Source organism: Heterocephalus glaber, unplaced genomic scaffold, assembly GCF_053883595.1.
Source record: "Heterocephalus glaber isolate CG9 unplaced genomic scaffold, H.glaber_assembly_v1.0 deba00000331, whole genome shotgun sequence".
NCBI lineage: Eukaryota > Metazoa > Chordata > Mammalia > Rodentia > Bathyergidae > Heterocephalus > Heterocephalus glaber.
In genome coordinates this window covers 55,515,683-55,543,349 of record NW_028258142.1, presented here as the reverse complement: position 1 = coordinate 55,543,349, position 27,667 = coordinate 55,515,683, and the positions used below count along the sequence as shown (strand labels likewise).

Below are 27,667 nucleotides of genomic sequence, written 5' to 3'. Positions count from 1 at the left end.
TTTTAACATAACTGTGGACATGACTATAAAGCCCATGACATGTTCTTTTTCCCAGTGACCTTTTGAAATTAATTTAATTATCTGAGGTAGCTAAACATTATTTGGAATCAGATCAAATGGGCAATAGAATATTTTGCCAAAAAAGTATGAATATAAAGTTATTGAATTGATTGTCTTTTAGGTCTAATAAATTGACTCCCTAAGCAGTTCCCTGAGTTTTTTGTTTTTCTTTGTTTAAATGAATGGCATGTGTACAGCCACTTAGAGACAAGCTTTGAAAAAGAAGCTTTACTTCTGTCCATATGTGAACAGAGACTGAAATTGGGCAGATGTCAGCAGCTAGCTGGGAAAGAAAACTACATTTATATAGGTTTTGGGAAGGGCTATGATCATAAGGAATATTTATGACTGAGGGTCTAAGGACGGTCAGCGCAGGTGTGCAGACAATCACTGGACTTCTTGGCATTGGACAGATTGTATACTCTGTCCTACGTTTTCTTTATGGCTATCTGTCTTGTTTACTGAGAAGAGCCTGTTTGCTGAGAGTGGCCTGTTTGCTTGTGAAAGTCTCATTCAGGCCAGGGATGACATTCCCATGTTTTTGTCGTTATATATTGGGAGGTCAGGAAAGTGGGCAGAACTTCTCATAGCTGCTTCATGCATGTAGGCAGCCTAAAAGGGAGAAAAATCTTGGGGAACATGAACATATCAAGGAGTGGCCAGGGCCAGGACCTGTTGATTGGTGATGGTTTGTACATGGGCCTGTAAGAATTGTGAAAGAAGCCTGAGGAGGCATGGCCCAAAGAGAAAGAGGAGAATGATACAGACAAGAGGTCCAGTCAATGGAAAAAGCCATGTAGCCCAGCCCCAAATATTAGTCCATGAGTCAGAAAAGTGCTGTTTAATTTCCGAGGCCTTTTCTGTTAATCTCTTAGCTACATCCCATACTATGCCTGAGTGTTTGGAATAAAAACAACATTCTTCTCCTAGAAAGGTGCATAACCCACCCGTCTCAGCAGTTAGAAGATCTAAGCTTTGTCGATTCTGTAAAGCCACTGCTGCCAAGGAGTCTATCTGGTTCTGTAAGGTGAGAATGGAATCAGCTATTTACTTGAGGCTCTTAGAACGATCTTGGGAGAGGGAGTGATAGTGGGCCAGGGAAGTAATTAAACCTGCTATGCTGGTCCCTGCAGCAGTGGTGATGCCTAGACTAACAAGCAGGGGTATTAAGTGTATGGCTAAAAACTGTCAGACCTCGGCTGTAATGGCGAAGGCAAGGTCTGGTTTCCTGGGGCAGTATCTGCTTTTGGGCTAAGGAATGTCAATGTACAGGGGCTAGTCCAGTTAGTGGGGAGGCACAAGTAGGCGGAAGTCCCACAAAGGAAAAAGATACCTTGACTGGGTAAGCAGAATTGGTTGTAGATGTTAAAGAGGTGTGTGACTTTTTGGATTTCTGTTTCCCAGATGCCCAGGGTGCCTGCCAGGGCAGCACCTATCAGGGGATAGAAGGGTCCCTGATGGGAGATTTGACTGGTACCTATTGTCCTGTTTTCCCACTGTAGGAAAAATCTTTTGGTGTCTATTTGAATCCATTGTGAGGAGTGATGAAAATCTTTTTGGTGTCTATTTGAATCCGTTGTGAGGAGTGGTAGGCAATATGGGGCAATCTGAGTGAGTGGGAGATTTGTAACAAGGTGTCCGTGGGTGTGGGGTTATAAATGGGAAATGGCAGCCATTGCAGAACCGTAACTGTTTATTTAGCAGTATTGTTCTCATAGTTCGGGTGGTCCAGAAAATATATAGGCTGAGTGAAGGGGCCATCCTGAGTAACTTGGAAGCAGGCATGGTTGCTTGAGGCCAGTAAAAGTAGTTACACTGAGTGCAAATGGGGGCTTGGAAGGTCAGCGTAGTATCAGTGGTTATGGAGCCATGTATGGGCTTAATTGAGCCTTCATATTTAGAATTACAGGCAAAATAGGATTGGAGGAGTTGGGCTGCATGTCTTGATTGAGGGCCTTTTGTCTTGTTAGTGATGGGAAAAGTGGCTACAGACATTTTTGTTGAGGAGTTGGAGTGGGCATGTAAGATTGGTAAGGGCCCAGACCTGGGAGGAACTGGGACAGCCATATCGGTGGCTGTAGACATGGCAATACAGAACCAGCAGTCTTTGGCTAAGTATAGATCGTAACAGTTCATCAGGAAATTAATTAACTTTAAAGTTTTGTAGAGCTAATTGGGAACTTTGGGGCAGGGGAAGAGGCTGGGGTGTGACTGCAGAGCATGGTAAGAGAAGAGTAAGGCTAACTGAGTCAAAGGGCTCAGGGAGATGTTTACCTAGGCAACATTGACAAGCATGAGCATGAGAAGTGATTCCATCCCTGAGGCAAAAGACAGTTGAGTTGGAGTTTTAAACAGGATGTTCAAGGTTCTTACTATTAATCATTGAACAGAAGGAGAGCAAGAAGAAAGGAAAAAAACTCAATCTGTTCTGGGGAGAACTCACAGAGTGTCCTGAAAAAAGAGGTCTTCTGTCCACATAAGATATGTATGACTCCAGAGTGAAAGTTTGAGGGTGAAATCAGGTAAGATCAAAGCAGGCTGAATGAAGAAAGTAAATAAAATGGCAGGACACATAAAAGCAAGTCATCTATGTATCTTCTGGAATTTGGGTCAGCCTGATGGAAGTAGGGGAGATTACTTGGTGATTTTCACAAGGAGGGGTCAGGCAAGCTGTCAGTTGGCCACGGTTTTACCCTAGATTGATGAATCTAGGAGGGTCCTAGAGACAAACAGCCATCAGAGTGCTGTAGATCACCAGGAGGGGTCCTCTCCACTTAGGGTATAGGGACTAGGAATTTAAGTGTTTTATTAAAACCCATTTATATAAAAAAACCAAACCCATTTATTAGCCAGGCCATCCTCATGAGGCTGGGGTCAGGAAAAGGCAGAAGAAGGTTAGCAGTGTGTTGTATATCTTTTCAGACCTGTTACAGGACAAGGAGCTAGTCTTCAATGGGGATAGGTTCTTGGCTGAGGTGTGGCCCATGTGAAAAGGTGTGGCCATATAAAATCTCAAGTGGACTATACCCTGTATAGTCTGGGCATGGGTCTGATGTGAAGGAGACCAATGGGAAGCAGGGAAACCCAATCCTTATGGAGTTGGAGCATGAGCCTAGTAAGATGGGCCTTAAGGAGGCCATTAGCCCATTCTGTCTTCCCAAATGACTGAAGCCAGTAGAAGGTGTGATTGTTCTGTTGTATACCAAGTGACTCAGACACCTCCTGGGTAATTGAGTTAATGAAATCGGGTCCATTGTCTGATTGAAGAGGTGGGAAGGCCAAACTAGGGGATGATATCAGCTAGGAGGACGTAAACAGCTGCTGAAGGTTTTTCTGAGCCTGTGGGAAAGGCCTCTTTCCACCCTGTGAAGGGCTAGACTTCATAACTCTTACACTTATGGCATGTGAGTGAAATCAATTTGCCACTCTTGAGTTGGGGAAAAACTTCACGCTTGATGTGTAGGGAACGGATAGGGCCTCAGGGAGCCTTGAGGAATGGTTACCTGGCAAACAGAACATTGAGCAGTGATAGTTTTGAGGAGGGTCTTCAGTAGGAAAAGCAGATAAGAGGCTCAAGCAGATGAGTTAGGGGTTATAGCCTACATAAAAATTGTCAGGAATGGATGAAAGAATGGTGTGGGCCTGTGAAGTGAGGAGAAAGAATTTTCTCTCACTTAGGAAACATCCATCTTTGGCAGGGAAGTCCTGATATTGTTGAGTCTCAAAAAGGAATAGATCAGAGTGAAGCTGGAAAGGGAAAAATACTGACCCTTGGCGGGCATAGAGGGAGAGATGAACAGCTTCTTTTGCAGTTTTATCTGCAAAGGCATTCCCAGAAGCTGTAGGGTCTGAAAGTCACTTGTTTCACCTCCAGTGAAGCACAGCTACCCATGTTGGTAGGAGATTGGCCTGAAGAAGGGCTTTAATGAGTGGGGAATTAATGATTGAAGGCTTTTGAGAGGTGGGAAACCCTCTTTCTGCCCAGATAGCAGCATGATTATGTAGTGTATGAAATGAATACTTTGAGTCTGTATAGATGTTAACTTGTAAGCCCTTAGCTAGTGTAAGAGTATGGGTCAAAGCAGTTAGTTCTGTTAGTTCTGTTGAGAGGTAGCGGACAGGGGAAGAGCTGCAGCTTCTGTGATGGAGTCTTGGGAGACAATAGTGTATCTTGCCCTGGCAGGGGAAGTGGGGGTGGGCAACTCCCAGGTTGTGGTTAGGGTTGGGAAGAGGGAAGATGGAAATGTGAGGAAAAGAAGAGGCTGTTAGGTGTATCAGAGACACACAGTCATATGGTTCAGGCTTTCTAGAAAGGAGTGGTGGATTGATAAAGTGAGTGGCGAGATTAAAATCTGGGCCCAGGATGATTGTAACCATAGGAGTCTCCATGAAAAGTTCATAGAGTTGAATAAGGTAAGGGATGAAGACACAGGTCTCTGAAGGTCTTGGGAAGGGTAAAAGGTGAGTGGAGCATGTCTAGTGATTTTGAATGTTTCTAGGAGTAGCAGGGCTTCAGCAGCCAGCCTCTGACAGTGGGGTCCAGCTGTTTGGACAGAAACACAGTCAGACATGGGCTGGGATCTTGTGTCCAAACCCTTACTGCACATCTCCTGTATTCTACTGTATTAACAGTTGAAGGGTTGAGTGAAGTCTAGGAGGACCAAAGTGGGGGTTGTTTTTAGGGCCTCTTTTAAGGAGTGAAAGGATTAGTGGGGGAAGATCTTGTGATCTGTGGGCTCAGTAGCATCTCCCTTTACAAGTTTGGAGAGGAGTTTAGTGAAGAGAGAAAAGCTGGGAACCCAGAGGCAGAAATATCATTAATATGCTGAGAAAGGAAAGAAATTGTTGCTTGATAATAGGAACTGGTATCTGGGAAGTTAAGTGGATGAGATCTGGAGGTAGGCTTGGATATGTTTGTGGTGAATGATGCCCGGATAGGTGACAGATGGGGAAGAGATTTGGATCTCAGAGTGGGAGACACAATATCCCTTGGCATATAGATGCTATAGTAAAAGGTTGTCTTTATGGGACAACTCATACAAGAGGCTGCAGAGGAGGAGGTCATCTACATACTGTATAAGATGAGAGGAGGAGGGATGAAAGAGTAAATCACACATAAGGGCCTGACCAAAACAGTGGGGACTTATTCCAGAACCTCTGAGTCAAGACAGCTCAGGCAGGCTGTTGGGAACTGATGAATGTCAGGGTTTGTCCAAGTGAAGGCAAAGAGAGGCTGTGAGGAGGGGTTTAGGGGAATAGTGCAAAAGCATCTTTTAGATCTAAAACAGAGTAGTCAGTGGTGGATAAAAGGATAGAGGATAAGAATAAGGGTTTGGCATCACAGGGTTTATGGGGAGGACAGTCTGAATAATGGCACGGAGATCTTGTACCAGCCTATAAGAGCCATTTGCCCTCGGTACTGGGAGAATGGGAGTATTGTAAGGGGAATTGACAGGAATTAATAGACTGTGTTGCAATAGGTGAGAGATAACAGGTTGTAAACTCCTTAGAGCCAGGGATGGGATATTGTTGGGCTGGTAAGGATAATTAGGCTTGAGAGAGATGCTAAGAGGTTTTTGGGATGAGGCCAGGGATGGGGTAGAAATCCTAGATTTGGGTTGAGATGAAGGGAGATGGTAGCCTTGGGGCGAGGTAGGGAAGGAGAGACTAGAGCAGCTATAAGCACTGGCTATGTCCAGGGGATGGTCAGAGTGGCTGACAGCTTAGCTGAGATATCTCAACCTAAATATTGAATGGAATAGGAGGGGATAACTAATAATGAGTGTGGAAAAAGTTGTTGGCCCAGTTGACACCAAATTGGGGGCATCCTAAAATGTCTGGAGATTTTGCTGTCAGTCCTCACAACAGTAATTAGGGCCAAGAAGGTTGATCCTTGAAGGCAAGGTAAAGTGTGTAGCATCTGTGTCAAGGAAGAAAGGGATGGATTTATCCTCCATGGTAAGAGTTACCCAGAGCTCAGCCTCTGAAATGGTCCAGGAGACCTCAGTGGTCTCCAGATGGCATCAGTCCTTGGTGGCCAGGCCAAGAAGGTCTGAGAAGGAGCCAGTCAGGGGTCCTGTTTGTCATGGCCTGGGAGTGGGAGGGGCAGCTCCTAGAGCTGGACAACCTGACTTCCTGTGGGGACTCCCACAGGAAAGTCATGGCTTGGAGGGAATCCCGGGTTATGGGTATTCCCTAGCCTAGTGACCATTCAGCTGGCAGTTGAAATATGGCCCTTAGAGGGCTGGGAATTTAGCTCAGTGGTTTTGCTGCCTGCCTTGCAAGCGTAAGGACCCGAGTTCAATCCCTGGTACCAAAAAAAAAGAAATATGGCCCTGGAGGGCACCCCAGGTCTGGGGAGCCTTTGATCCTTTATTAGTTACTTTGGTAGCCAACTCTGCAGGGTTTCTTATGGCGGAGGCTGGCATCTGATGTAGCTCAGTAATGTGCTGCTGAGCACATTCATTTTGGTTATTATAAACTTTGAAAGCCAAATTTAATGGTTCTTGTGATGTTTGAGGACAAATCCCCAGTTTCTGTAGTTTTTTACAAATATCTGGGGCAGACGGAGGAATATTTTTAGTATATGTGCTGCTGAAGTGAGCACTGGACTGAGAAATAAAATGCATCTTTGAAATAAATTGACCTTCTGGGCCCTCTGGATCCAAGGTCCGTATAACACGTGAGGGCAGCAGCCAAACAGGCCATGATTTGGGCCAGAGTTTCATCCTTTGTCTGGGTGGTTTTTTTAAGTCTATCATGATTAACTGCTATATGTGCCACCTTGTGGAGTTCCTCAACTAAGCAAATAACCATATAGTTACAGCTTTTGCGAGCTGGGGATTGTCCTTTCTCATCTAGCTGGTTAAAATCCCAACAGGTTGGCTCAGGGAATTGCCACAGCACCCTCCTGAAGATTAGGCTCAAAGCATTTGTGATCATCTGTAGTGGCCTGACCCAAAGACCAAATGCATTCTCGTTCCTCAAGTGAGAGGGTTAAAGAGGGCTGACATTTAGATCATCCCAGGTAAGGTCATAAGACTGAGTGAGATATTGGAACTCTTGAATATATCTAGTAGGATCTGTGAAAAAGGAACCTAAACATTGATTGACCTGAGAGAGATTGAACAGGGAGAAGGGAACATGAACTCAAATTATCCCCCCTGTTCCTGCCACCTCTTGAAGTGAGAATAGGGAAGCAGCGAGTAAGGCAGGGGCCCTGAACTGCAGTCCGGGCAAGTATGAGGTGGAGTTACATTGATCATAGGATATGGACAAGGGTCAGGTCCAACAGCACCGTTGGGTAGATGGAGGCTTTGGCAGGGAGATCAGCCGCAGAGGACTCAGGAACTGACTAGAAGTGACAGGCAACTCGGAGAGTGAGGGAGAGGGAGCTGCAGTGGGAGGCTCGGAGGTGGGGGGGAGCAGCAGTCCCTGTACTCACAGAAGGAGGCTATGGGGAGGGAGGAGGAGCAGTGCCTACAGCTGCAAGAGAAGGTGCTGGGAACTGCCAGGGGACAGTGAGTTCAGTTGGATCAGTTGTTAGAGAGGAGTCCTTATCACACAGAGGGGGATTAGATGGAAAGGAGAGAAGGATTTGAGAAGATTCACAGGAAGTGCACAAAGTGGGAATGTTACAAAGTATAAAGAATCCCTGAACATGGGCAACTTCTGACCATTTGCTCAGCCTCTGGCAGTAGTTGTTTAAATCCCACAGGATGGTGAAGTCAAAAGTGCCATTTCCTGGCCACTGAGAGCCATTTTCTAGTTTATATTGTGGCCATGCAGTATTACAGAAGAGTAACAGGCATTTAAACTTCAGATCAGAGTATAGGCAGAGAGATTTCAGATTCTTTAATAGACAGATCAGGCATGACAATAAGTATACTAAGTGATATGTGTACCAAATAAACGGTTTGAAATTATTTGAAAGGTTTAGAAAAATAAGTGCTGAGATTAACATGGGTATGGTGGCACATGCTTGTAGTGCCAGCCGAGGCAGGAGGATGGCTGAGAGTTCAAGGCCAGCCTGGGCTACATTGTGAGTTCAGGTCCAGCCTGGGCTACATAGCAAGGTCCTGTCCCAGAAAACAAAACAAAACTGAGAATATATCCACTGATAGAAACACAGTCACAGTAACATCTAGGTAGTACATCTGTTTCAAGTTCAGAAATCTCTGTGGTTGCATCTTTTCTGCTTAAGTATGCTAAGTTAATTTTGGAGCAAATTGGAATTTTTAATGTTGATATAACCAATTTATATTAAACATTCAAACACAAATATTGGTAAACCTTATCTTTTCATAAAGTTTTTTTGTCAGAGTTATGGTTAGATTTTTCATAAATGTCTTGAGCTGTACCTATATCTATTTTCTTGAAATTGAAAAGGAAATCTTTTGAAATAACATTTTTCCCCTGAATTTTATTTAGAGAGAATATTGGTGAAAGTATTCTTTACCTGTGGGTGGAGAAAATAAGAGATGTTCTAATGCGAAAGTCTCAGCTGACAGAACCAGGTAGGATTGAAAAAGTCCATCAGTGTCCTTTTAACTTGTAATAATTGAACTTTCATACAGATATTCTAATTGAAATTTTATATGAAAATCTGTGTGCTGGTTTAGAAGTTTTTCTGGGAAGTTCATTTATACATGTAATAATGATAATTTCTGTAAGGGTCAGTCTCTTTGGTTTCGTTTTATACTCTTACAGCATTTTATGATGAATGAAGTTGAGTCCAAAATCTGTTCTAGTTGACTGTTAAGTTAAATGAACTTTGTAAAATTCCTCATGAATCTATAAATAATCTATATAAGTTAGATATTAGCTTTAAGTGAATTTAGTATACATAGAAAAGAACTTTGATCCAGATTAAGATATTGAACTTAATTTAAAATTGACTTTTTATTGAGATGTATAATTCACATACCATAATTATTCATCCTTTTAAAGTGTACTTTTGAAGTAGTTTTTAGTATATTCCCCAATTTTTGCAACCGTTATTACTATCTAATTGTAGAATACTTGAAAATTGATATGTTGCTCTATTATTAATCTTTTATTGAGTTATTAAGTGAATGATAGTATGGAAATTTCTAATGTCTCCTATTACCTCATTTTGCTAATTTTTGTTCCACTTATACAAAGCCCTTTTAAAGAGAAAAAATCGCTCCATTTGACTGGGTAATATTTCTAATTAGTATTTTATTGTTACCACTAGTAGAATTATTTTCAGTGTGGGGTAAGAGAGATTAAAAAAGAATCCCAGTAGTTTACTTACTAATTTTTTAGAAGATTATTTATAGGGAACCAATTATTTAGGACTCCCTATCAAAATCAGTATACATTTACAGTAGATAGTAGTATATATTTTTTAGAGGATTTTGTTATGTTGCTATAGAAACATATTTGTACTGTTTCTATTAAAATCAAAAATAATATTTGTATTGCTTCTATTAAAATTAAAATGGTAATAAAAGTATTCTAGGCAACATTTTTTAAGCATTTTTCTTAACTTTTTATGATCTGTGATCTGATTTTGCTGTATTTCAAGATATCTGTGAGAAGTATACAGATTTGACTGCCTCTCAGTTTGGATTTATCCTGTGTTTTCTAATGATTGGGGTGAGATTAGCTATTTATGGCATGGATATCACAAAAATGATAGCGTGTCATTCACAGTGCATCCTATCGAGATCACATCAGTGTACTTTATTATTGGTGATGTTTGCCTCGATCCCTTGGTTAGGGTAGAGTTACTCCTCTGTAAAGTTACTGTGTTGGGGTTTCCTAGAGAAACAGAAGGGGTATGTGTTTCTGTGTACAGGGAGAGAGATTTATTTTAAGGACTTAACTTCCAGTGGAGGCTGACAAGTCCAAAATCTGCAAGGATGGCCAGCAGGCTGGATACCCAAGGAAGAGTTCGTGTTGTGTTCTGAGCCCAAAGGTAGCCTGCTGAGAGAATGCCCTCTTACTCTAAAGAGTCTTCATGTGAGGTCTTCAACTGATTAGATGAGAGGCTCACTTATATTATGGAGGCCAAAATATTTTATTCAGAATCAGTTGATTTAAATGTTAATCTCACCTTAAAATACCTTCACAGAAACATCTAGAGTAGTATTAGACCAGTTAAACACTAGTTAATATGGGTACTGTGGCTATTACTTGGGTATAGTCTGAGTACTATGGCCTAGACAGGTTGATAGGTAAAATTATCATCACAGTTACTATTTTTCCCTTTGGATCTTGGGAAATATACTCTATTCATTTATTTATTTTTTTTGGTTTGTTTGTTTGTTTTGTTCTTTGAGACAGAGACTCACTTTATTTTGTAGTTCAGGCTGACCCTGAACTCACTATGTAGCCCAGTCTGGCCTCAAACTCAGTGATCCTTCTGCCTCAGCCTCCCAAGTGCTGGGATTACAGGCGTGCACCACCATGCCTGACATGTTCCTCTTTAGACTTTTGTCCACTACAGTAATTCTAGTATACTTCAGTGGGTCTTGTCAACAATACAAAGGCTGATAAAAAATACGATATGTGTTTAAGTTTAAACATTACAGTAAAAGCCACATTGCTATTAATCCCCCCATAATTCTCCATTTCACTTTGCTCACACTTGTCCCATTGTTCCTGCCACTTTCTGAAACAGTTCTGGAAGTTCCTTTTTGTGTTTTTATGTGGTGCAATAAAAAATATGGTAAATGCTGCTGCCAAGTTCCATCCTATGGAAAGAAAGGGTCATAAAAACATTATGATGTGTCCTCATTTACCTGTTTGACTGGATCCAGCACATATGACTTCTGGCTCTTCCTCAGAATTAAAAGGATCATGAAAAACAAATGTTTGGAATCAATTTGAGAAATTGAGCCAGCCACAGCTATGCAACTTAAAGACATTCTTGAATGAGAATTTCCAGAACTGCTTCAGAAAGTGACAAAAACAAGGGGATAGGTGTGTTCAAAACAAGGGGGAGTATTTTGAAGGGGATTAATGGCAATGTGTCATAATTTTTAAAAAAATTTAAATAGTCACTGTATTTTGTGATCTCACCTCATATTTATTACTGTAGTATTTGCCTACTGGTGGTTCTCCATCTCCTTCATTTTTTTCATTAGGAATCTATTGTGAGGAAGAGGAATTCTGGTTCCTTCTGTTGATGAATGGTGTTTAGAAATCAAGACCTAATCATTTTTTAGTGCAACTTCTTACTTGTTTTTATAAACCAGCCATAATATCTCATATCCACGTAGGCCCAGTTGTACAGAAGAAAACTGAAGAGGAAGACGTTGAATGTGAAGATGATTTCTTTTTAGAATATGATCCAGAAAATCCATACAAAGCATTTGATTATGACTTCAGTGAAAATCAACCAGGTATAATGTTACTGACTAATTTCTTACGAGTCTATAGTATTACGTATTGTTCTTTGGGATGGTGTAGAAATTTAGTAAACTCTGAAACTTAGGAAGTAGTTACTAGTTTTCAGATAAGTGAGATTTATTACTTTCTCTACCTTTTGTCCATTTGAGTGTTTCCCAGGTCTATCCAAATTCTAAGTTTAAAACAAATTCTTTTTTTTTTTTTTTTACTACTTCCTAGAGTTTTGATTTAATGATGGTAGGAATTGAAACTAAGATTGGCTGTTAATGTTTTCAATTCATATCCTGTTTTTATATTTCTATTTTGAAATCCTCAGGTATATCCTGATGTCTCAGGGTTCAGCTTCAGTCTGTGGTCACAAATACAAACACAGTTTTATTGTAAAATTACATTGAGATTGCAGCTCCTGAAATTAAAGCTAATAAAATGTCTTTAAGAGTTTAGTTTTTGTTTCAGCAAATGTGTTCTATAATAGCATCCAACTTATAAATAGGTTGATATGATAATATTAGCTGTGTTTCTGTAAAAATGTATGTTTATTTTTAGTATTTAATAATTTTCATTGTTATCTATTTTCTTAAGTCTTGAAAAAACCATGATAGAACTGAGGGAACATTCATTTGTTGAAGGCGAGCAAATGCCTGTGCCATTTTAGTAGCTTTTAAACAGTATTCTAAAAATGTCAGGTTTTTGAGTGGGGCCCTAGGGCTAGTGAAGGGGAGATGAAGGAGTTGGGGAGAAGATCCAGGGTTCCTACTTGTGCCTCAGCCTCTAAGTAGCTCTCTTTTAATCATTTATATATTTGTGAATTTGACAGACTTTTGGGAAATAAGATCTACCAACTAAAGAAAGAAGGTGAAAATCAGTTATAGTAAATAGCACAATAGGTCCGTAGTTCACGTTGACCTGTATACTGTGTTTGACTTATTACTGGATTAGAACAGTAATCAAAACCAACTCAAGAAGAGAGAGAAGTATTAGAGGAGGACCCAGAATCTTCGTAAACCTAGCTTCTTGTCTTGCATAGCTTTTCTTCCTGAATGAGACAGGTAGGAGCAGCCAGGATGGTTACGTTTCATTTCTTGTGAGGGTTAAGGACTAATTAGTGATTCTTAAACTTATTGAAGATGCACAGTAACTGGAAATTATGAGACTTTTAATGGAGTATCAATTGGCTGTAGTACTGATATATTCCATTACTTGTGGCAGGAATAATTTCATTAGAAGATATTATATTATAATTGTACAATAAAAAGTCATAGGTTTTCCAACCCAGAGGTCTGTCAACAGCAGAATGGATATGTAAGTTGTGGAATATTAACAGCTGTCAATCTTTGTTCTTAGGACCCCTTACACTTTTAAAAATTAAATATTATATTGCATACTGTACCAACTTAAATTACTCTAACAGTCCAGGATCTGAGTCCCAAACCTATCACTTTCACTGAGTGACATTGTTAGGTGAAAATCGTAAGTTGGATATTTTTATCTTACATAAAATACATATAGAAGTGTTTTACTTAAAATTTAAATTTAATAGGCAATTATTAATAACTATGTTGGTTTAAATTTGACATTTAATTTACATTTATTTCCAAGTTCCCTTCCCCCTTTGCCAATTTTTCAGTAGTTGACTGCAAAATTTTTTTTAAAAATTAATTAATTCTTTAAATTTGCAGAAATAAAAGAATTACCTCCAATTGATCATGGCATTCCTATCACAGACCGAAGAAGTACTTTTCAGGCACACTTGGCTCCAGTAGTTTGTCCTAAACAGGTAAAGTTACTATGTCTAGCTTACTTGGACATTGTTTTACTAAAGTAATCTGAGTAAATGATTTTGTAATAATAATAATAATAATAATACCCTATTTTTTACGCTTAGGTTAAATTTTCATGTAAGTTAAAAATTATCAGCTGGGTGTGGTAGCATATGTTTGTAGGCACAGCACTGTGGGAGGCTGAGGCAGGAGGATTACAAGTGCAAGTCCAGCCTGATCAGTTTAGTGGTTTATCAAGAGATGCTGTCTCAGAATAAAAAATAAAAATGGGCTGGGGCTGTAGTTCAGTGCAAAGGCCCTGAGTTCAATCCCCTTTATTGAAAAAAAATTAACCATTCATTTTCCAACTTCTAGGTTACTGTGAGTCATGAAGGATTGTTGTTTGTGTCAGTGCTTTCAAAATTGTATCTAAACTCTGGTTGGGGCTCAACTCTTCAGTGCATCTTCACAATGGACTTGTGTTATGGTAGGGACCTGTGATATTTAATAGCTGGTTAAAGAGAATTGTTTGTCCTGTTGAGTGGGAGTTGTGTGAAACGAAGTCCATTCTGCAGAGAGCACAGTGGACAGATGAGTGAGCCGGGTCTTGCCTGCCTGAATTGCTCTTCACTTCTGCTTCCTGGTTTTCAGTGACTTTATTCCCACTGAAGGATGTAAATGGAATACATGAAAAACTCTATTCCTAGGTCTTTGCCTTTCTTCTTTTCTTCTTTCAGTCTTCTTTCAGTTTAGCCCAGGCTAAACTTTACTGATGCCTGAGGAAGTTACATTTCTATATGCAAAGTTAAATAATGTTTTTTAAAAATCTCATTATTTACCACAAGTTTTAGGGATTAGTATTGTATCTTTGCTGCTATCCTACCCTCTAAACCTTTTTTTTTCTTCTTTCATTTGCAGTGCTGGGGATCAAACCCAGGACCTTACACATGCTAGGCTAGCCCTCTACTACTGAGCTGAGCTACATCCCTAGCCCTGTGAGCTCTGTTAAAGCCCTGACCCTTAGGAATACAGTACTTTGTACTAGGCTTTTCATTCCTAGTCTCTGGGGCAGGTGGTTCTTTGCATAAGACTTGGTAGGACCACAGTGTTTGGTGCAAGTGTCTGGTCTTGCTGGAATTCACTTTTGTCCTAGGCCTTGTTCATTTGCCAAGGTCCTTCTTAGAGATTCTGTTTTGAATCTATTCATCCTGAATTCTCTGTTTTTGATCATAGTCATTTAAGACTGTTTGAGAGATACAGTAAATCTCACAAGCCACTGTTTACTTTATTGATCAGGAATCTACGAACCTGAAAGGTTAAAAAAATGATGAACACAAGGCTGCATGATTTATGAATCCACATTGGTCTAGATTCCAGCTCAGTTTTCTATAGTGCCAGTACTTCTTCCATACTCCTTGCCTGTTACAGCCTTTGTGAAAATCTGATCGCATTTCTGTCTTTTCTCCCCTGTTCTCCCTCACACATATAATCTTTGTTTATTTTCATTGTCTACAAAATAAAATCTAGATTTACACAGTGTTTGTGATACAGTCCTAGCTTATCATTCCTGGTGCATCTTCTCTCATCTCACTCATAGATTAGAGCCCCATAAAACTTCCTGAACCTTCTTCTTTTGTCACTCCTCAGGTTGTCAGATAAAATACAGTATATTTAGTAAAATTTGAATTTCAGATAAATATTCTAGCAGACACATTTGTATTTATTTTTATGCATTTATTTTATATTTGTGTTTACTTATATTGATACATACTTGTTGTTTATCTGAACTTCAAATTTGACTGAATGTCCTTTACTTTTATTTGCTAAATCTGGTCACCATAGTCCCTGCATTTGCACATGCTATTTTCTTTGAGTGGAATCTCTTCTTTCTGCCTCTTGCTCCTCCTTTCCTTTGCATGCGTAACTGACACTTAATTTTATAAGACCTGGCTCCTGTGGACTCCTCTATCTTGACTCTCTCTCTGCTTGACTGTCACAAAAAGTTTTGGTTTTATACCATTTGAGAGATACCATTAGTGTAAAGCTACTGCATTGAACATATACATTTGGTAAATTTCAGAGCTAATTTTTCGAAATTCTTACATTTACATTTCAAATTCTCTGTACGGGCAACACATTTTGATATACAAGTGCATCAGACATTGTTGATAGGTAAGCATCTATTGAGAATTAGTGTCATTTTTATACCAGGTTTTTTTTTTGAGACAAGTTCTGGCTAGTAGTTTAGGCTGGCCTTGAACTCCCTGTGTAGCCCAGGCTGGCCTCAAACTCATGATGATCCTCCTGCCTCAGCCTCCTGAGTACTGGGTTTACAGGCATGCACCACCACACCTGACATTTTTATACCAGTTGAAAGTACCTGTCTCTGCCCCTAAAATGAGGAGAAGACTTTGGAAATGTCCTTTTCAGAGTCTATAGACTCTTTAAGTGACTGTTTAATATGATGTTTATACTAATATGCTTAAAGCTGTTTTTAGAGCATCTATTAATGGAGGAAATAAAAAGCATACTTTAGCTTATTTGTATTACTGCTGTTTTCAAGGTGAAAATGGTTCTTGCCAAGTTGTATGAGAATAAGAAAATAGCTAGTGCCACTCACAACATCTATGCCTATAGGTAAGTGATTACCACAGTTTTTGGAGTACGCAGTTTGTAAATAATGGTTGAGACATGTATAATCTTCAAAAATAACTTCCATGGTTTTCCTTTGTAATAGTAATAGACTTGTAGAATATTTGGAAACTGCAGAAAAAAAAAGAATTCGAAGAGAAATTGAGCGTTTTCTGCTAGTAAATGTAACTGACAATATTTTGATGTATTTTCTGTCTTTTCTATGCAAGTTTTATTATTTTTTATACTTCACCCTTGTATCCTTTTTTCTTAATGAAAGTATTTTCCTAAAGCTACATGACAAATACATTTCAGTGGCTGTCTGTATTTGTTGGAAGCTCCATAGTTTTAGGTTATTTCTTCATGATAGAATCTGTTTGCTTCAATTTTTTAACACAAAATGCAGGCAGAATAAAAAGAAGAAAATAAATTATGCTAGGATTATCAAAAATTATGAGCATTTTTGAAACTCTTGATACATATTGCCAAATTTTTCCAAAGAGGTTTTTAAAAACAATTTTTCTCCTATCAGCAGTGAATTGAGTACTAAACTAAAAGTTTTGAGTTCTAAGTTCTTTATATAAATCTTTGCTGATTTGTAAATCAAAGACATTTTTTAATATGCAAAGTAAAAAGAACATATATAAGCCTAAAATTGAACAGAATACAGATACAGGAATTTAGTGTGGATTTAAAATTGAATTGAGACTATTTGTAAAATCTAGCTATCTGAAAATCAAATTTTATAAAACTATCACTTTGGATAGGTGAGTTTTTAACATTCTAAAGTGTCAAGTGTACATAAAAACTACGTAATTCATAATAAGTTACATAATAAGTTATATATAATAAGTTACACGATTCTCTTAACAATGTCACTGAGTGGAATTTTAATATATTTTTAATGAGTTAGGGTCATTGGTAAAAAAATGAGTGAGTAGACTGTTCTCAGCGATTGGGATGTGCTATAAAAATAATAGTTACATTCATTGATTTCACATGTTCATTGAATGCCTATTCTGTGTCAGTAGTTTCTGTAAATTAATTCTGATTTCAGCAATTCTGCCATTGTAGAATGGTTCACTTTTTGGGGGGGTCCTGGGGATCGAATTCAGGACCTTGCGCTTGCCAGGCAGGCAGGGCACCACTGAGCTGAATCCCTGGCTCCTTGGTTAACTTTTTAATGATCCTATAGTTGTTAACTAACAACTGAATTTGATAATCCAATTTCATTTGTCTCTTTTTTTTGGTACCGGCGATCAAACTTGGGTCCTTGCGCTTGCGCAGCAGGCAACGAAACCACTGAGCTAAATCCCCGGCCCCTCTAATTCTTTACATTTGCCTCAGATTTGTCATATGGAATTTTGTTTAATAGTACTTTTTCTTAAATTAAGTCAACTCTCAATAACAATAGATCCTGCTCATAGGTGTTCAAATGAGTAGATGAATGAATGGAAAGATGGGTGGATATGTGAATTAGTGAATACAATGGCTATAACATGATTGATTAAGGTCTGTTAATGAACATTTGTAGTCTTATGTTCACATAGAGCTTTCGGCTTTCTAAAATATTTCTTTTTTTAATTAGGACGTGTTTGCAGTAAATAATGGTTATATTTATGGTGGGGAATTTGTACATGTGCATCACATGTCTCATCTCTTTTGTCCCCTCCCCTCTCATCCCTCCCTGTTCCTTCCAACTCTTGTTCCCTTCCCATTTGGAGACGCTCTATTCCCATTTTATCTTCAGTTCTCTTTTTAAATCCCTTTTCCCCCCTTCCCCACCCCCATCCCTCCATCTCTGTTCCCCTTCCTATTTGAAAGAGATCTCTCTACTTCCTGTTATCTTTTATTTTGCTCTTTAACATTTCGGATTTCTCATCTAAGAGAAACCGTGTGATATTTAAACTCATGTCATCCTAGCACAGGGGCCATGCTAATCTCTGCCTAGTTCCAGGTTTTGGTACCTATATGTGCTGCCAAAGTGCAAGTTTTCAGCTGTTTGGGGCTCAGTTTCACGTGGTACCATTGTGGGGACTCCAGGAATCCACTAGATGGCACACCTTAACTGGCGCGAGCTACATCTGGAATTTAATTTGCCAAATGAATAAAAATTCTGATTTATCTCTAATATTGATTACCTAAGAGACCTTTTAAAGAGAAAAATAAATCTTTTAATTTTTATTCAGATGGGAAAAGTAGAGAAATGCTTGATGGCTAAAATGAGAGAAAAGTAAAACAATAACTTATAACATCCATTTTTTTTTTTTTTTTTTTTTTTTTTTTTGGTGCCGGGGATGGAACTTGGGTCTTTGCGCTTGTGGGGCAGGCAGCGGAACCACTGAGCTAAATCCTGGCCCTAGCGTCCATTTTTTATGTGATTTTTCTTTCTTTTACCAGACCTGAGGCTTTTAAAATGTTTTTATTAGCACATATTTATTATACAGATGAATAGGTTTCATTTTGGCAGATTTGTACATACACATATCACCTCACCATCACCCCTTCATTTCTGCCCTCCATCACCCCTTTGCCCCACCTTTTCCTACTAGTTTCACATTCTTTTTGGTGGAGTTCAGTAGGTGTACTGTATTTTGATCATATCCATCCCCCAGATCTTAGGCTCCTTGAAAACATGGGTACATCATGTATTTCTTTTATTGCATTTCATAGTGTCTGTTATTATAATGCTTCTAGAAACCATTTTCTCAATAAATGCTTTTCAGTGACTGCTTTTGATTGCTTTATAGCTTCAAGGTTAAATGAAGTAAAGGAAATATCAGCTATGTAGATTTATCTTCACATGAAAACAGCATTTCTGATGATATAAAGGAGACAACTTTGATTCGTAGCTTTTCAAATATAAAGAGGAAACATATTGGATAGTAAATCATACATGAAAATACATCTTGTAGAGTTCAAGAAGGATTTTTTTTTTAAATGAATAGTGCTGATTCTGGAAGTAATCAAATTGCAACAAGTATTGAGCTAGCACTGTCATACTATTCTGAAGTCTTACAGTGTAACCGTGTTATATGTGTACTTCTAGAATATACTGCGAGGGTAAGCAGACCTTCCTGCAGGACTGTGAGGATGATGGGGAGACAGCCGCTGGCGGACGTCTTCTCCATCTCATGGAGGTAGGTGCAAGAACACTTGAATCTTGTTCTGGCTGAGCCATAGAATTTCTCGACGGAACAGAGCTCCACTTAGGGATAAGTAAATCAGTTAAGCAGTATAACATAATTTTACTTAATTTACTTCATAGTTAATTTTTAACATTGAGCGAAAATTTTAGCCACTGGATATGGAGTAGAAAGCAAATGATTAATAACAAATGCTTATGTTTTCAAGACATAGACAATAGAAGATTGGCTTCAACTTTGGGAAAACTTCTCTTTGATTTTTTGACAGTTTCCTCCTCTGTCTTTTTTTGTTGTTGTTCTATCTTTGTGGAACTTGTTAGTTGAATATTGGAACTTCTGTATAGATCCACAGTTTTTAAAAATTAAGTTGTCCATTTCATAGTGTTTATGTTCTGAGCCATTTTGGTTGTCTTCCAAAATTTATGTAGAATTTTTGAATTTTTTCAGCAATCATGTGTTTCATTTTTAGGAGTTTTTAAAAATTGTTCTTCATTTTCACTTTTTCATAGAATCCTATTCTGGTTTCCTAGGTGCAATATCTTCTGGAATTTCTGTGTTTATATTAATCAGAGTTTCTTTTTCCAGATGGTTTGCCTTAAATTTTTCCCGGTCCATTTTAGTTTATCTTGTCCTTTCTCTTTCATGCTGCTGGATTTGCTTCATCTGTCTGGTGATAATTGATTGTCTATTAATTTTAAGAATGGATTATTTTTGCCCTAAGGTAGTTACTATGGTTTCTTCTGCTATTTTATGTGGAGCTTTGTTTTCTCACTAGAATTTTCCTTTGAATAGGAACTCTAATAAATGTGAGTCAGGCCTGCATACCAGTGGCCTTCATTTTAAGGGCAGTCTTTGGTAAATGTCAAATGCATGAAGACCTCACTAGTAGGCAACAGTGATTACTCTTGAAGACCCTATTTTCGCCTAATAATTTGTTTAGGAGCAGATTTTTGTTGTTGTTGTTTGGCCTGGTGGTAAAAGGCTGCTTAGACTGAGTTGTTCTGATTGGAGTCACCAAGAACTAGAACCCTCCTGCATGAACTCCCCTTCATTCTGCAGGTTGCCCTGAATGTGGAATTTGAGGACACTGGGACACAGTGTTGGTTTCCAAATTCCCTCCTTCTCTAATATTTTACTCCCTGAATTTTTAGTAATCTCACTCAGTGCGTACTCATATGGTTCTGCCACTTAAGTCACTGGGAAATTTTATGTGCAATTTTATATATGGGTTACTTCATTCTCCTTTAAAACTTATATTTATACATGTTTATCTATCTATTTATGCTTCTGAAAATAACAGATTTTGGATGTGAGGAATGTCATGGTGGTAGTGTCACGCTGGTATGGAGGGATTCTGCTAGGACCAGATCGCTTCAAACATATCAACAACTGTGCCAGAAACATACTAGTGGAGAAGAACTACACAAGTTCACCTGTAAGTGACTGATGATACTATATTGAGAGACTTTCTTGTCACTGCCTATGAAATTACAAAAAGAAAATTAAGACTGAATCAGAGTGTGTGTAGTGCATTAGTTAAACCTTTGGATTAGGACGCTTGATGGTCAGGCCGTGGTCAAAAATGTGACTGGAAGTCATGTGACCTTGGGCACATCACTTCATCACTTCATTTGTATCCTGCTGTCACAAGTTTATAGAGTTTATATTAGAAAAACCTCTAAAGACCACCTAGTTTCTACTGCCTGCAGTTGAGGCCCAGAGAGAGTGTAGCTGGTGTTACACAGGATAAATTCTAGAATTTTCTGCTGTTAGTGTCAAAACATCTTCCCTTCTCCTGACATGCCTTTAGATACTTTCTTTCTTTATACATTGAGTTTATTTTGTCTTATGTTTGAACCATGCTCATATCTACTTTATTTAAATTTTACTGCCTCGAGAAATGGAGATTAAATAATACTGAAATTGTTTAAGTATAATTCTACTAGGTAAGTGTTTTTCTTAATTATCCTTGATTATCTTGAAAATACTGTGATAGACTATAAGTGAGAGTGCTATTTAAGACACAAAGATGACACATGTAAAAGTAATTACACTCTCATCATTATATATAGAGTTTACAAGCCTCTGTGTTCATATGAATGGGGAGATACTGTATTGATTTGTGGTTTTTTTTTTTCAGGAGGAATCATCTAAGGGTTTGGGAAAGAACAAAAAAGTAAAAAAGGACAAGAAGAGGAGTGAACATTAATACTTGAAACTACGCAAAAGATTACTCTGCCTACCATTACATATACATTCTGTAGTCATCAAGGAATATATTGTGCAGAGAATGTATCTTTGACTGCTCCACTCAGCCAGTTCATTGTGGACACCAGCATTATCTTTTCTTCTTTGGTTACATCATCTGCCAAAAATAGAGAAGCTATGATATATTCATATGTGTTGTGGGCTTATTTGGGAAAATCAGTTTGAACCTAGTCACTGTTTCATCTAATTTTAGGAAGGTAGCAGTTGCCCAGGGCAGTACCTGAATTAACTGTCCTTTTCAGTACATGCCAAGTGCCTTTGTTAGGTGGGGAAGAAATGTCTCCTGAGGAAAATAAGTACCTGATTTTTTTGTCATAGAGATTCTCATACTGCTAAATGAATATTGCCTTTTACTGCTCTTTATGGTTTATTGGAATAGGAGCTCATTAAAGATTTATCTTTGAGAGTTTTTTCTTGCAATTTTAGTTCGTAAGTATGTCACTTTTCACTTTATAGTGTTCATCATTGAGTAATAGAGGAAGTAAAAATCCGAGTATCCATCTGCAGTTCTTTGCTGAGCTGGTACTTCATCTCCCTACCATATTTGTTAGCCTAAGTGTTATGCCTCAGTTTCTGTTACAAATTTGTAATTATGAAATAGCTAGAAGTGGTTTTCTAGTCTCTTTTTTTGTTTAATTCTTGTAAAGTAAAACAGTGAATATGAAGTATCAGTACGCTTCTTCCACCCCGACATGTGTTCATATAATATTCTGGTCTCTTGTAACAACCTGAAGTACTTTTCTTGTGATCGTTATTGAGGAATTAGAACATAGCTGTGGTTAATGGGACATTTGTAGAGGTGGCAGAATGACACTGGTACAGGACAAGAGTTTGTTGGCTGGCTTTCTCCAGTCCATAATTTTGAAGAGAAGAGGAGTGCATCTCTTGATTGGAAAAATAAAGAAATCCTTTTTTTCACCTCATCTACAAGTTACTTCTGTGCCTTTAGGTCATAAATTAACCTCCGAGATATAATAAGTTATGAACTGTTTCCTTTCACAGATGATTGCAAATCATTTTTAAAGGTTACCAATTGATCACAGATTTGTCTGAGATTCCCTTCTCAAAGAAGGGAACAGTAATTAGGAGGCAGTTTTGAGATGGCCCTGGAGCATGGGAAACAGTACAGGTTGGGTAAATATTATTCCTCTTTTTTTCCTATATTTTCTCTTTAAAAGATCCAACATCTTTACTTCGTTTTGTTTTGTTTTGTTTTTTGGTACCAGGGATCAGACTTGGGACCTTCCGCTTGCAAGGCAGGCAGCGGACCCACTAAGCTACATCTGCGGCCCTTTACTTGGTATTTTTAATAAGAATCTAATAGGTTTACATGACAATTTATTTTGAGGCATGTAATCTTTTCAGCATTTAAAATTGCAAATTATTAAAGCCGTAGGATGACCTGTTTGGAGCACTTACTTAGTTTCTATTAAATGTTAAATATGTGCTGCATATTAACTGTTAATTCAAGAAGTTAGAGGACATTTACTAACATTAAAATAATCTCACAATCTTGGCTTTTCAAATGTGTGATGAGTGATAGAAAACAGTAAGAATTTGATGATGCAGAAAAAGAAATACAAGTTAATTTTCTGCCACATCAAAAATTTTTTCTTGCTGTTTTATCTAACATTGGAATCCTTACAGAAAACAAAACACCATTTATATCTATAATCTTATTTTTCCTTACTTAAAAAAATCTTACTTTTTGCTTCTTTTTATAAAGTTACTAACCATATTTTCTGAATTAAAAATTACTTTCCTTTGCCCCAAAGTCAGTTAGCTGGTAAGCGAGAGTCAAAATTCTCCAGTTCCAAACCCTGAGTTATTTCATTCTCTGCCACTTGTCGAAACCCTAGCTAAGGACAGTCCGGTTTTTTTCTGTGTAAAATTTCTCTGAAATAGAATATTTCTCGATCCTCCAAATAATAATTTTCTATAACCAGATCTATCCTGTGACATATTTTATCATATGCTATATTAGTTATAAATACTCTCCATATGTCAGAATATAAAAGCAAGTAGAATCTACTTTTTAAGTGGGAGCAGCAACAGCTGCATCAAAGGTACGCCGTGGAGTATGTGTCCTAAAGTAGCCTAGTTGAAGAGAATTTATCACACTCTGTAACCAAGGAAGAACAGCGTGACACAGACTGTTTGTAGGGCGAGTGAAACTTACTGGGAAAAGTACATAATCATCTCTAATTCCACTGTAGAGATAACCATTATAAACCTTTGGTATGTACATTTATTATTTTTTGTATGCATGATTTTGTATATATGGCTATTTTTCTTTCCACAAAAATGGTATTAGACTGTATATACTGTTTTGTATCCTACATATTTCATATAGAAGTATATTGTTAGCATTTTTCCATGTCAATAAATATTCTTCTATGGCTTAACTTCTCATGGCTGCATTGTATTCTCTCTTGGGCAATATACTCATACCCCAGTTATTTTCAGCTTTTAAGTTTTGTTTCTGATTTTTATTTTTTAATTAAAAGTTTTATTGGTATGTTTGCCATACATAATATATTCATATCATGCCTTCATCCGTTTTTCTTCCCCTTCCCCTATCCACCTTCTCAACTGCCCCATACCCAGATCTGATTCCCATCTCCACAAAGTCTGTCTCCCTGTTTTCCTGTCATCTCCTATATCACATGCTCTTTACCCGTTTGCCTGTTGGTGGGCATATAGGCCACTTCCATAATTTAGCTATGAGGAGTTGTGCCGTTAGGAACAAGGGTATACATGTATCACTATAATATGATGGTGCTAACTCTTCTGGGAAGATACCCAGAAGAGGTACAGCAGGGTCGAATGGAATTTCTGTTTTTAGCTTTTTGAAGAATCTCCATACTGGTTTCCATAGTGGTTGTACTAGTTTACATTCTCACCAACAGTGTAGAAGAGTTTCTTTTTCTCCACAACCTTGTAGCATTTATTATTTTTTGAGGTCTTAATGATAGAAATTCTTTTTGGAGTAAGATGGAATCTGAGTTGTTTGATTTGCATTTTTTTGTTGTTTCTTTTAAAGGGGAAAGGTTTATTTGGCTTACAGTTCGTAGAGGTTTTAGTCCGTAATCAGCTGGCTCCAAGGGGGCCACAGTTCATAGCGGCAGAAGACAGCAAAAGCAACAAGAGCTGATTTGCATTTTTTTTTTTTAATGCCAAAAGATGCCAAATATTTTTTCATGTACCTACTGGCCATTTGCACTTCTTTTAAGAAGTGTCTGTTTCAATTTCCCATATTTTTGGATTGAGTTTTTTGCTTTTGGAGGTCTAATTTTTTTTTAGTTCCATATATATTGTAGGTATTAGTCTTCTATCTGAGGGGTAGCTGACAAAAACTTTTTTCCATTTTGCTGGTTGTCTCTTTACTCTGCTGTTTGTTTCCTTTGGTGTGCAGAAGTTTTAAAATTTGATATAATCCCATTTGTTGCTTTTTGGTGTTATTTCTTGTGCAATTGGGGTTCTGTTCAGAAAGTTTTTGCTTGTGCCTATATCTTTAAGAGTTTTACCTATTTTATTTTCCAGCAGATTCAGTGTTTCTGTTTTTCTATATAGGTCTTTGATACATTTTTATTTGATTTTAGTATGGGGTGAGAGAGTTGGCTCTGTATTCATTCTTCTGTGTCTGAATAGCAAGGTTTCCCAACACCATTTGTTAAAGAAGTTATGGTTTCTCCTGTTTCTGCTCCCATTGTTGAAGATCATGTTACTGAATGTGTCTGGGATTGTTTCTACATTCTCTGTTCTATTCCATTGACCTACATGTCTATTTTTGTGCCAATACCATGCTTTTTAAAAAATAACAGTAACTTTGTAATATAACTTGAAATTCGGGATCACTTTGGTCTTGTTGCTCAGGATTGATTTTGGTCTTCTTGGTCTTTTCTGGTTCTGTATAAATTTTAGGTTTATTTCTTCTAGTTCTGTGAAGAATGCTGCTGTTATTTTGATTGGAATTGCATTAAATTTATATATCATTTTTGGTAATATGGCCATTTTGGCAATATTGGTTCTGCCTATCCAGGAATATCTGTTTTCTGTTGTCCTCTTCCATGTCTTTTTTCAGAACACTGTAGTTTTCATTGTAGAGGTCTTTTGCTTTCTTGGGTCAATTCCAAGATATTTCTCCCTTTTTTTTGAAGTTATTGTGAATGGGAATGTTTTCCAGATTTCTTGCTGGGTTCATTATTGGTGTACAATTTGTAAGTGTTTTCCAACTTTTCACTATTACAAAAGAATGAGAAAAACTGCATCATTGTGTACAGATTTGGTACATATTTCTATCGTCTTAGGAAAAGTTAGAAATTGAATTTCTTGGTCAAAAGTTAACATTCTAATACCTCTTGATTGGTTTAGCCAAATTTCTTTCTAGAAAAGTTTTATTAAGTATGTCTGTATTAGTATTATATTAGAATATATTTCAGATTCCAGTAAAAACTACAGGACTGTAAGCAGTCCGGTAGGTAAATTTCCAATTTCTAGTTTAAAAATTAATCTCTTTTTAAGTAACTGTAGAATCAAACAAAGTTGTAAAAATAGTAGAGAGGTCTTACATATCCATAATCCAGCCTCCCCTAGCAATAACATTTTATAGTGCTATACAGTATACTTTTAAAACCAGGAGATAAAATTCCTTACATGATTTATGGATGTTTTTCTCCTAGTCTAAAGCTCGTCTTTTTATTTGCTTAGAAAAGTCTTTTGTAGAATAAAGTTAATTTTTTTTTCAATACTGAGGACAGAATTCAGGAATGTTCTACCACTGAGCTATAACTCAGCCATTTAAAAAAATTTATTTTGAGACACATCTTGCCATGCTGCCCATTCAGGCCTTGAACTTTTGGTCCTCTTGCCTGAGCTTCCTGAGTTGCTGGGATTAAAGGTGTGTGCTGCTGCTCCTGGCTTGAAGTTGCTAATTTTGATGTAATAACAATTCATCTTTTTAAAAAAATATTGTTTTTGCTGTCATGACCCAAAACTGCTTAATCCTAGCCCATGAAGATTTTCTTCTTTTCTCTTTTTAGTTACATAGTTTGATGTTTTTCATTCAGATCTATGCATTTTTAGTTTCTGTATAAGGTGTGAGATTTATTTGCATGTGGAGGTCCCATTATGGAAGTAACTGATTTTTTTAAATTGAATATTTTATTAGTAATTTTTCAGAAAGTAAATACAAGTCTGTAACTAGCATTTAGAAATAAAAAACAGTACCACCACCTCCCAATTCCCTGATTCTTCTCTCGTCCTTATCTGCTTCCCTCCCTGCAAGTAACCCCTTCCTGATTTCTGACACCAGGGATTGATTTGATCTTTCTTGATGAGCACAAAAGTGGAATGGCACAGTACTCTTGTTTTATTTCATTTTGTTCCAACATTTTGATGGTGAGATTTATCTTGGTTGTTGTATATAGCAAGAGTTTTCCTATTCTTATCACTACTTAGTATTCTGTTGAATGAATGAGACAGTATATTCTATTTATGGATATTTAAGTTTTCTGGGTGAAGCTATACAATTAGTATTGCTATGAACATTATTATACATGGGTATATTCCATGTATATTATTCCCAGGAACTGCATATGTTAAGTCTTAGGATATGTGTATGTGGAGCTTTGGTATATAATGCTCAGGGCTACGGTGGTATATTTTTAACAGCTGGACCTGAAGTAGGTACTGACTTGCAATGTTTGCCATTTTCTGTAAGTTATTTCCGCTTTATCTAATTCCAGGCTACCTTTGTGAAGACAGCCGGCTAATACAATTCCTGAAAAGTTAATTGCTTCTATGACTGGCAAAGTCAGCTCTAGCACATCACTCGTGTTACTAAGTTTTCCAAAGTAATTGTACCAATTTACACTTGAATCAATAGTAAATGAGAGAGTTCTAGTTACTGCACAATTACATTTGGTCAGACCTTTTTCATTTTAATTATGTTTTGTGGAATGTCTGGTAATGCCACTGCAGTTTTAGTTTGCATTTCCTTGATGACTAATAAAGTTCCTCTGATTTTTTTTTAAACTTTACTTTTTGGGGGGCACTGCTCAAGTCTTCTCTCAATATATTTTTATTATTTTTTATTAGTACGTGTTTGCAGTCCATAACAATTATAATTATGTGGAGTTGGTACATGTAAATAATACATCTTTATTCTTTTTGCTCTTTTTAAAAATCCCATCCTCTCCCCTTTCCCTGGTCCTTCCAACTCTTGATTCCTTTTCCATTTGTAAAACTATTTTGATCATTTTCCCCTTTATTATTTTTTTCTACCTCCTTTTCCTTCCTTTCCTCTCTCCTGCCTCCATCTCTGTATTTTATACTTGAAGTGACTGAGTTGTCTCAAAACATTTTCTCTCCCTTCCAGCAATGAAAAAGTAGGGTCATGTTATCAAGTCCTGATCACATGTA

At 37.7% G+C, this 27,667-nt stretch overlaps 1 protein-coding gene across 1 annotated transcript in view; it reads left to right on the top strand.

The window, feature by feature from the left end:
* Impact (impact RWD domain protein) overlaps nt 1–23,653 on the top strand; it is a 34,851-nt gene extending 11,198 nt beyond the window's left edge. Inside the window, exons 5-11 of the mRNA XM_004853141.4 lie at nt 8,491–8,576; nt 11,310–11,432; nt 13,119–13,216; nt 15,763–15,836; nt 18,880–18,970; nt 20,277–20,411; nt 21,117–23,653. Coding sequence (XP_004853198.1) covers nt 8,491–8,576; nt 11,310–11,432; nt 13,119–13,216; nt 15,763–15,836; nt 18,880–18,970; nt 20,277–20,411; nt 21,117–21,185 — 676 coding nt within the window. The 3' untranslated portion in view covers nt 21,186–23,653. The remainder of the gene's footprint in view (nt 1–8,490; nt 8,577–11,309; nt 11,433–13,118; nt 13,217–15,762; nt 15,837–18,879; nt 18,971–20,276; nt 20,412–21,116) is intronic.
* Nucleotides 23,654–27,667: the final 4,014 nt, after the last annotated feature.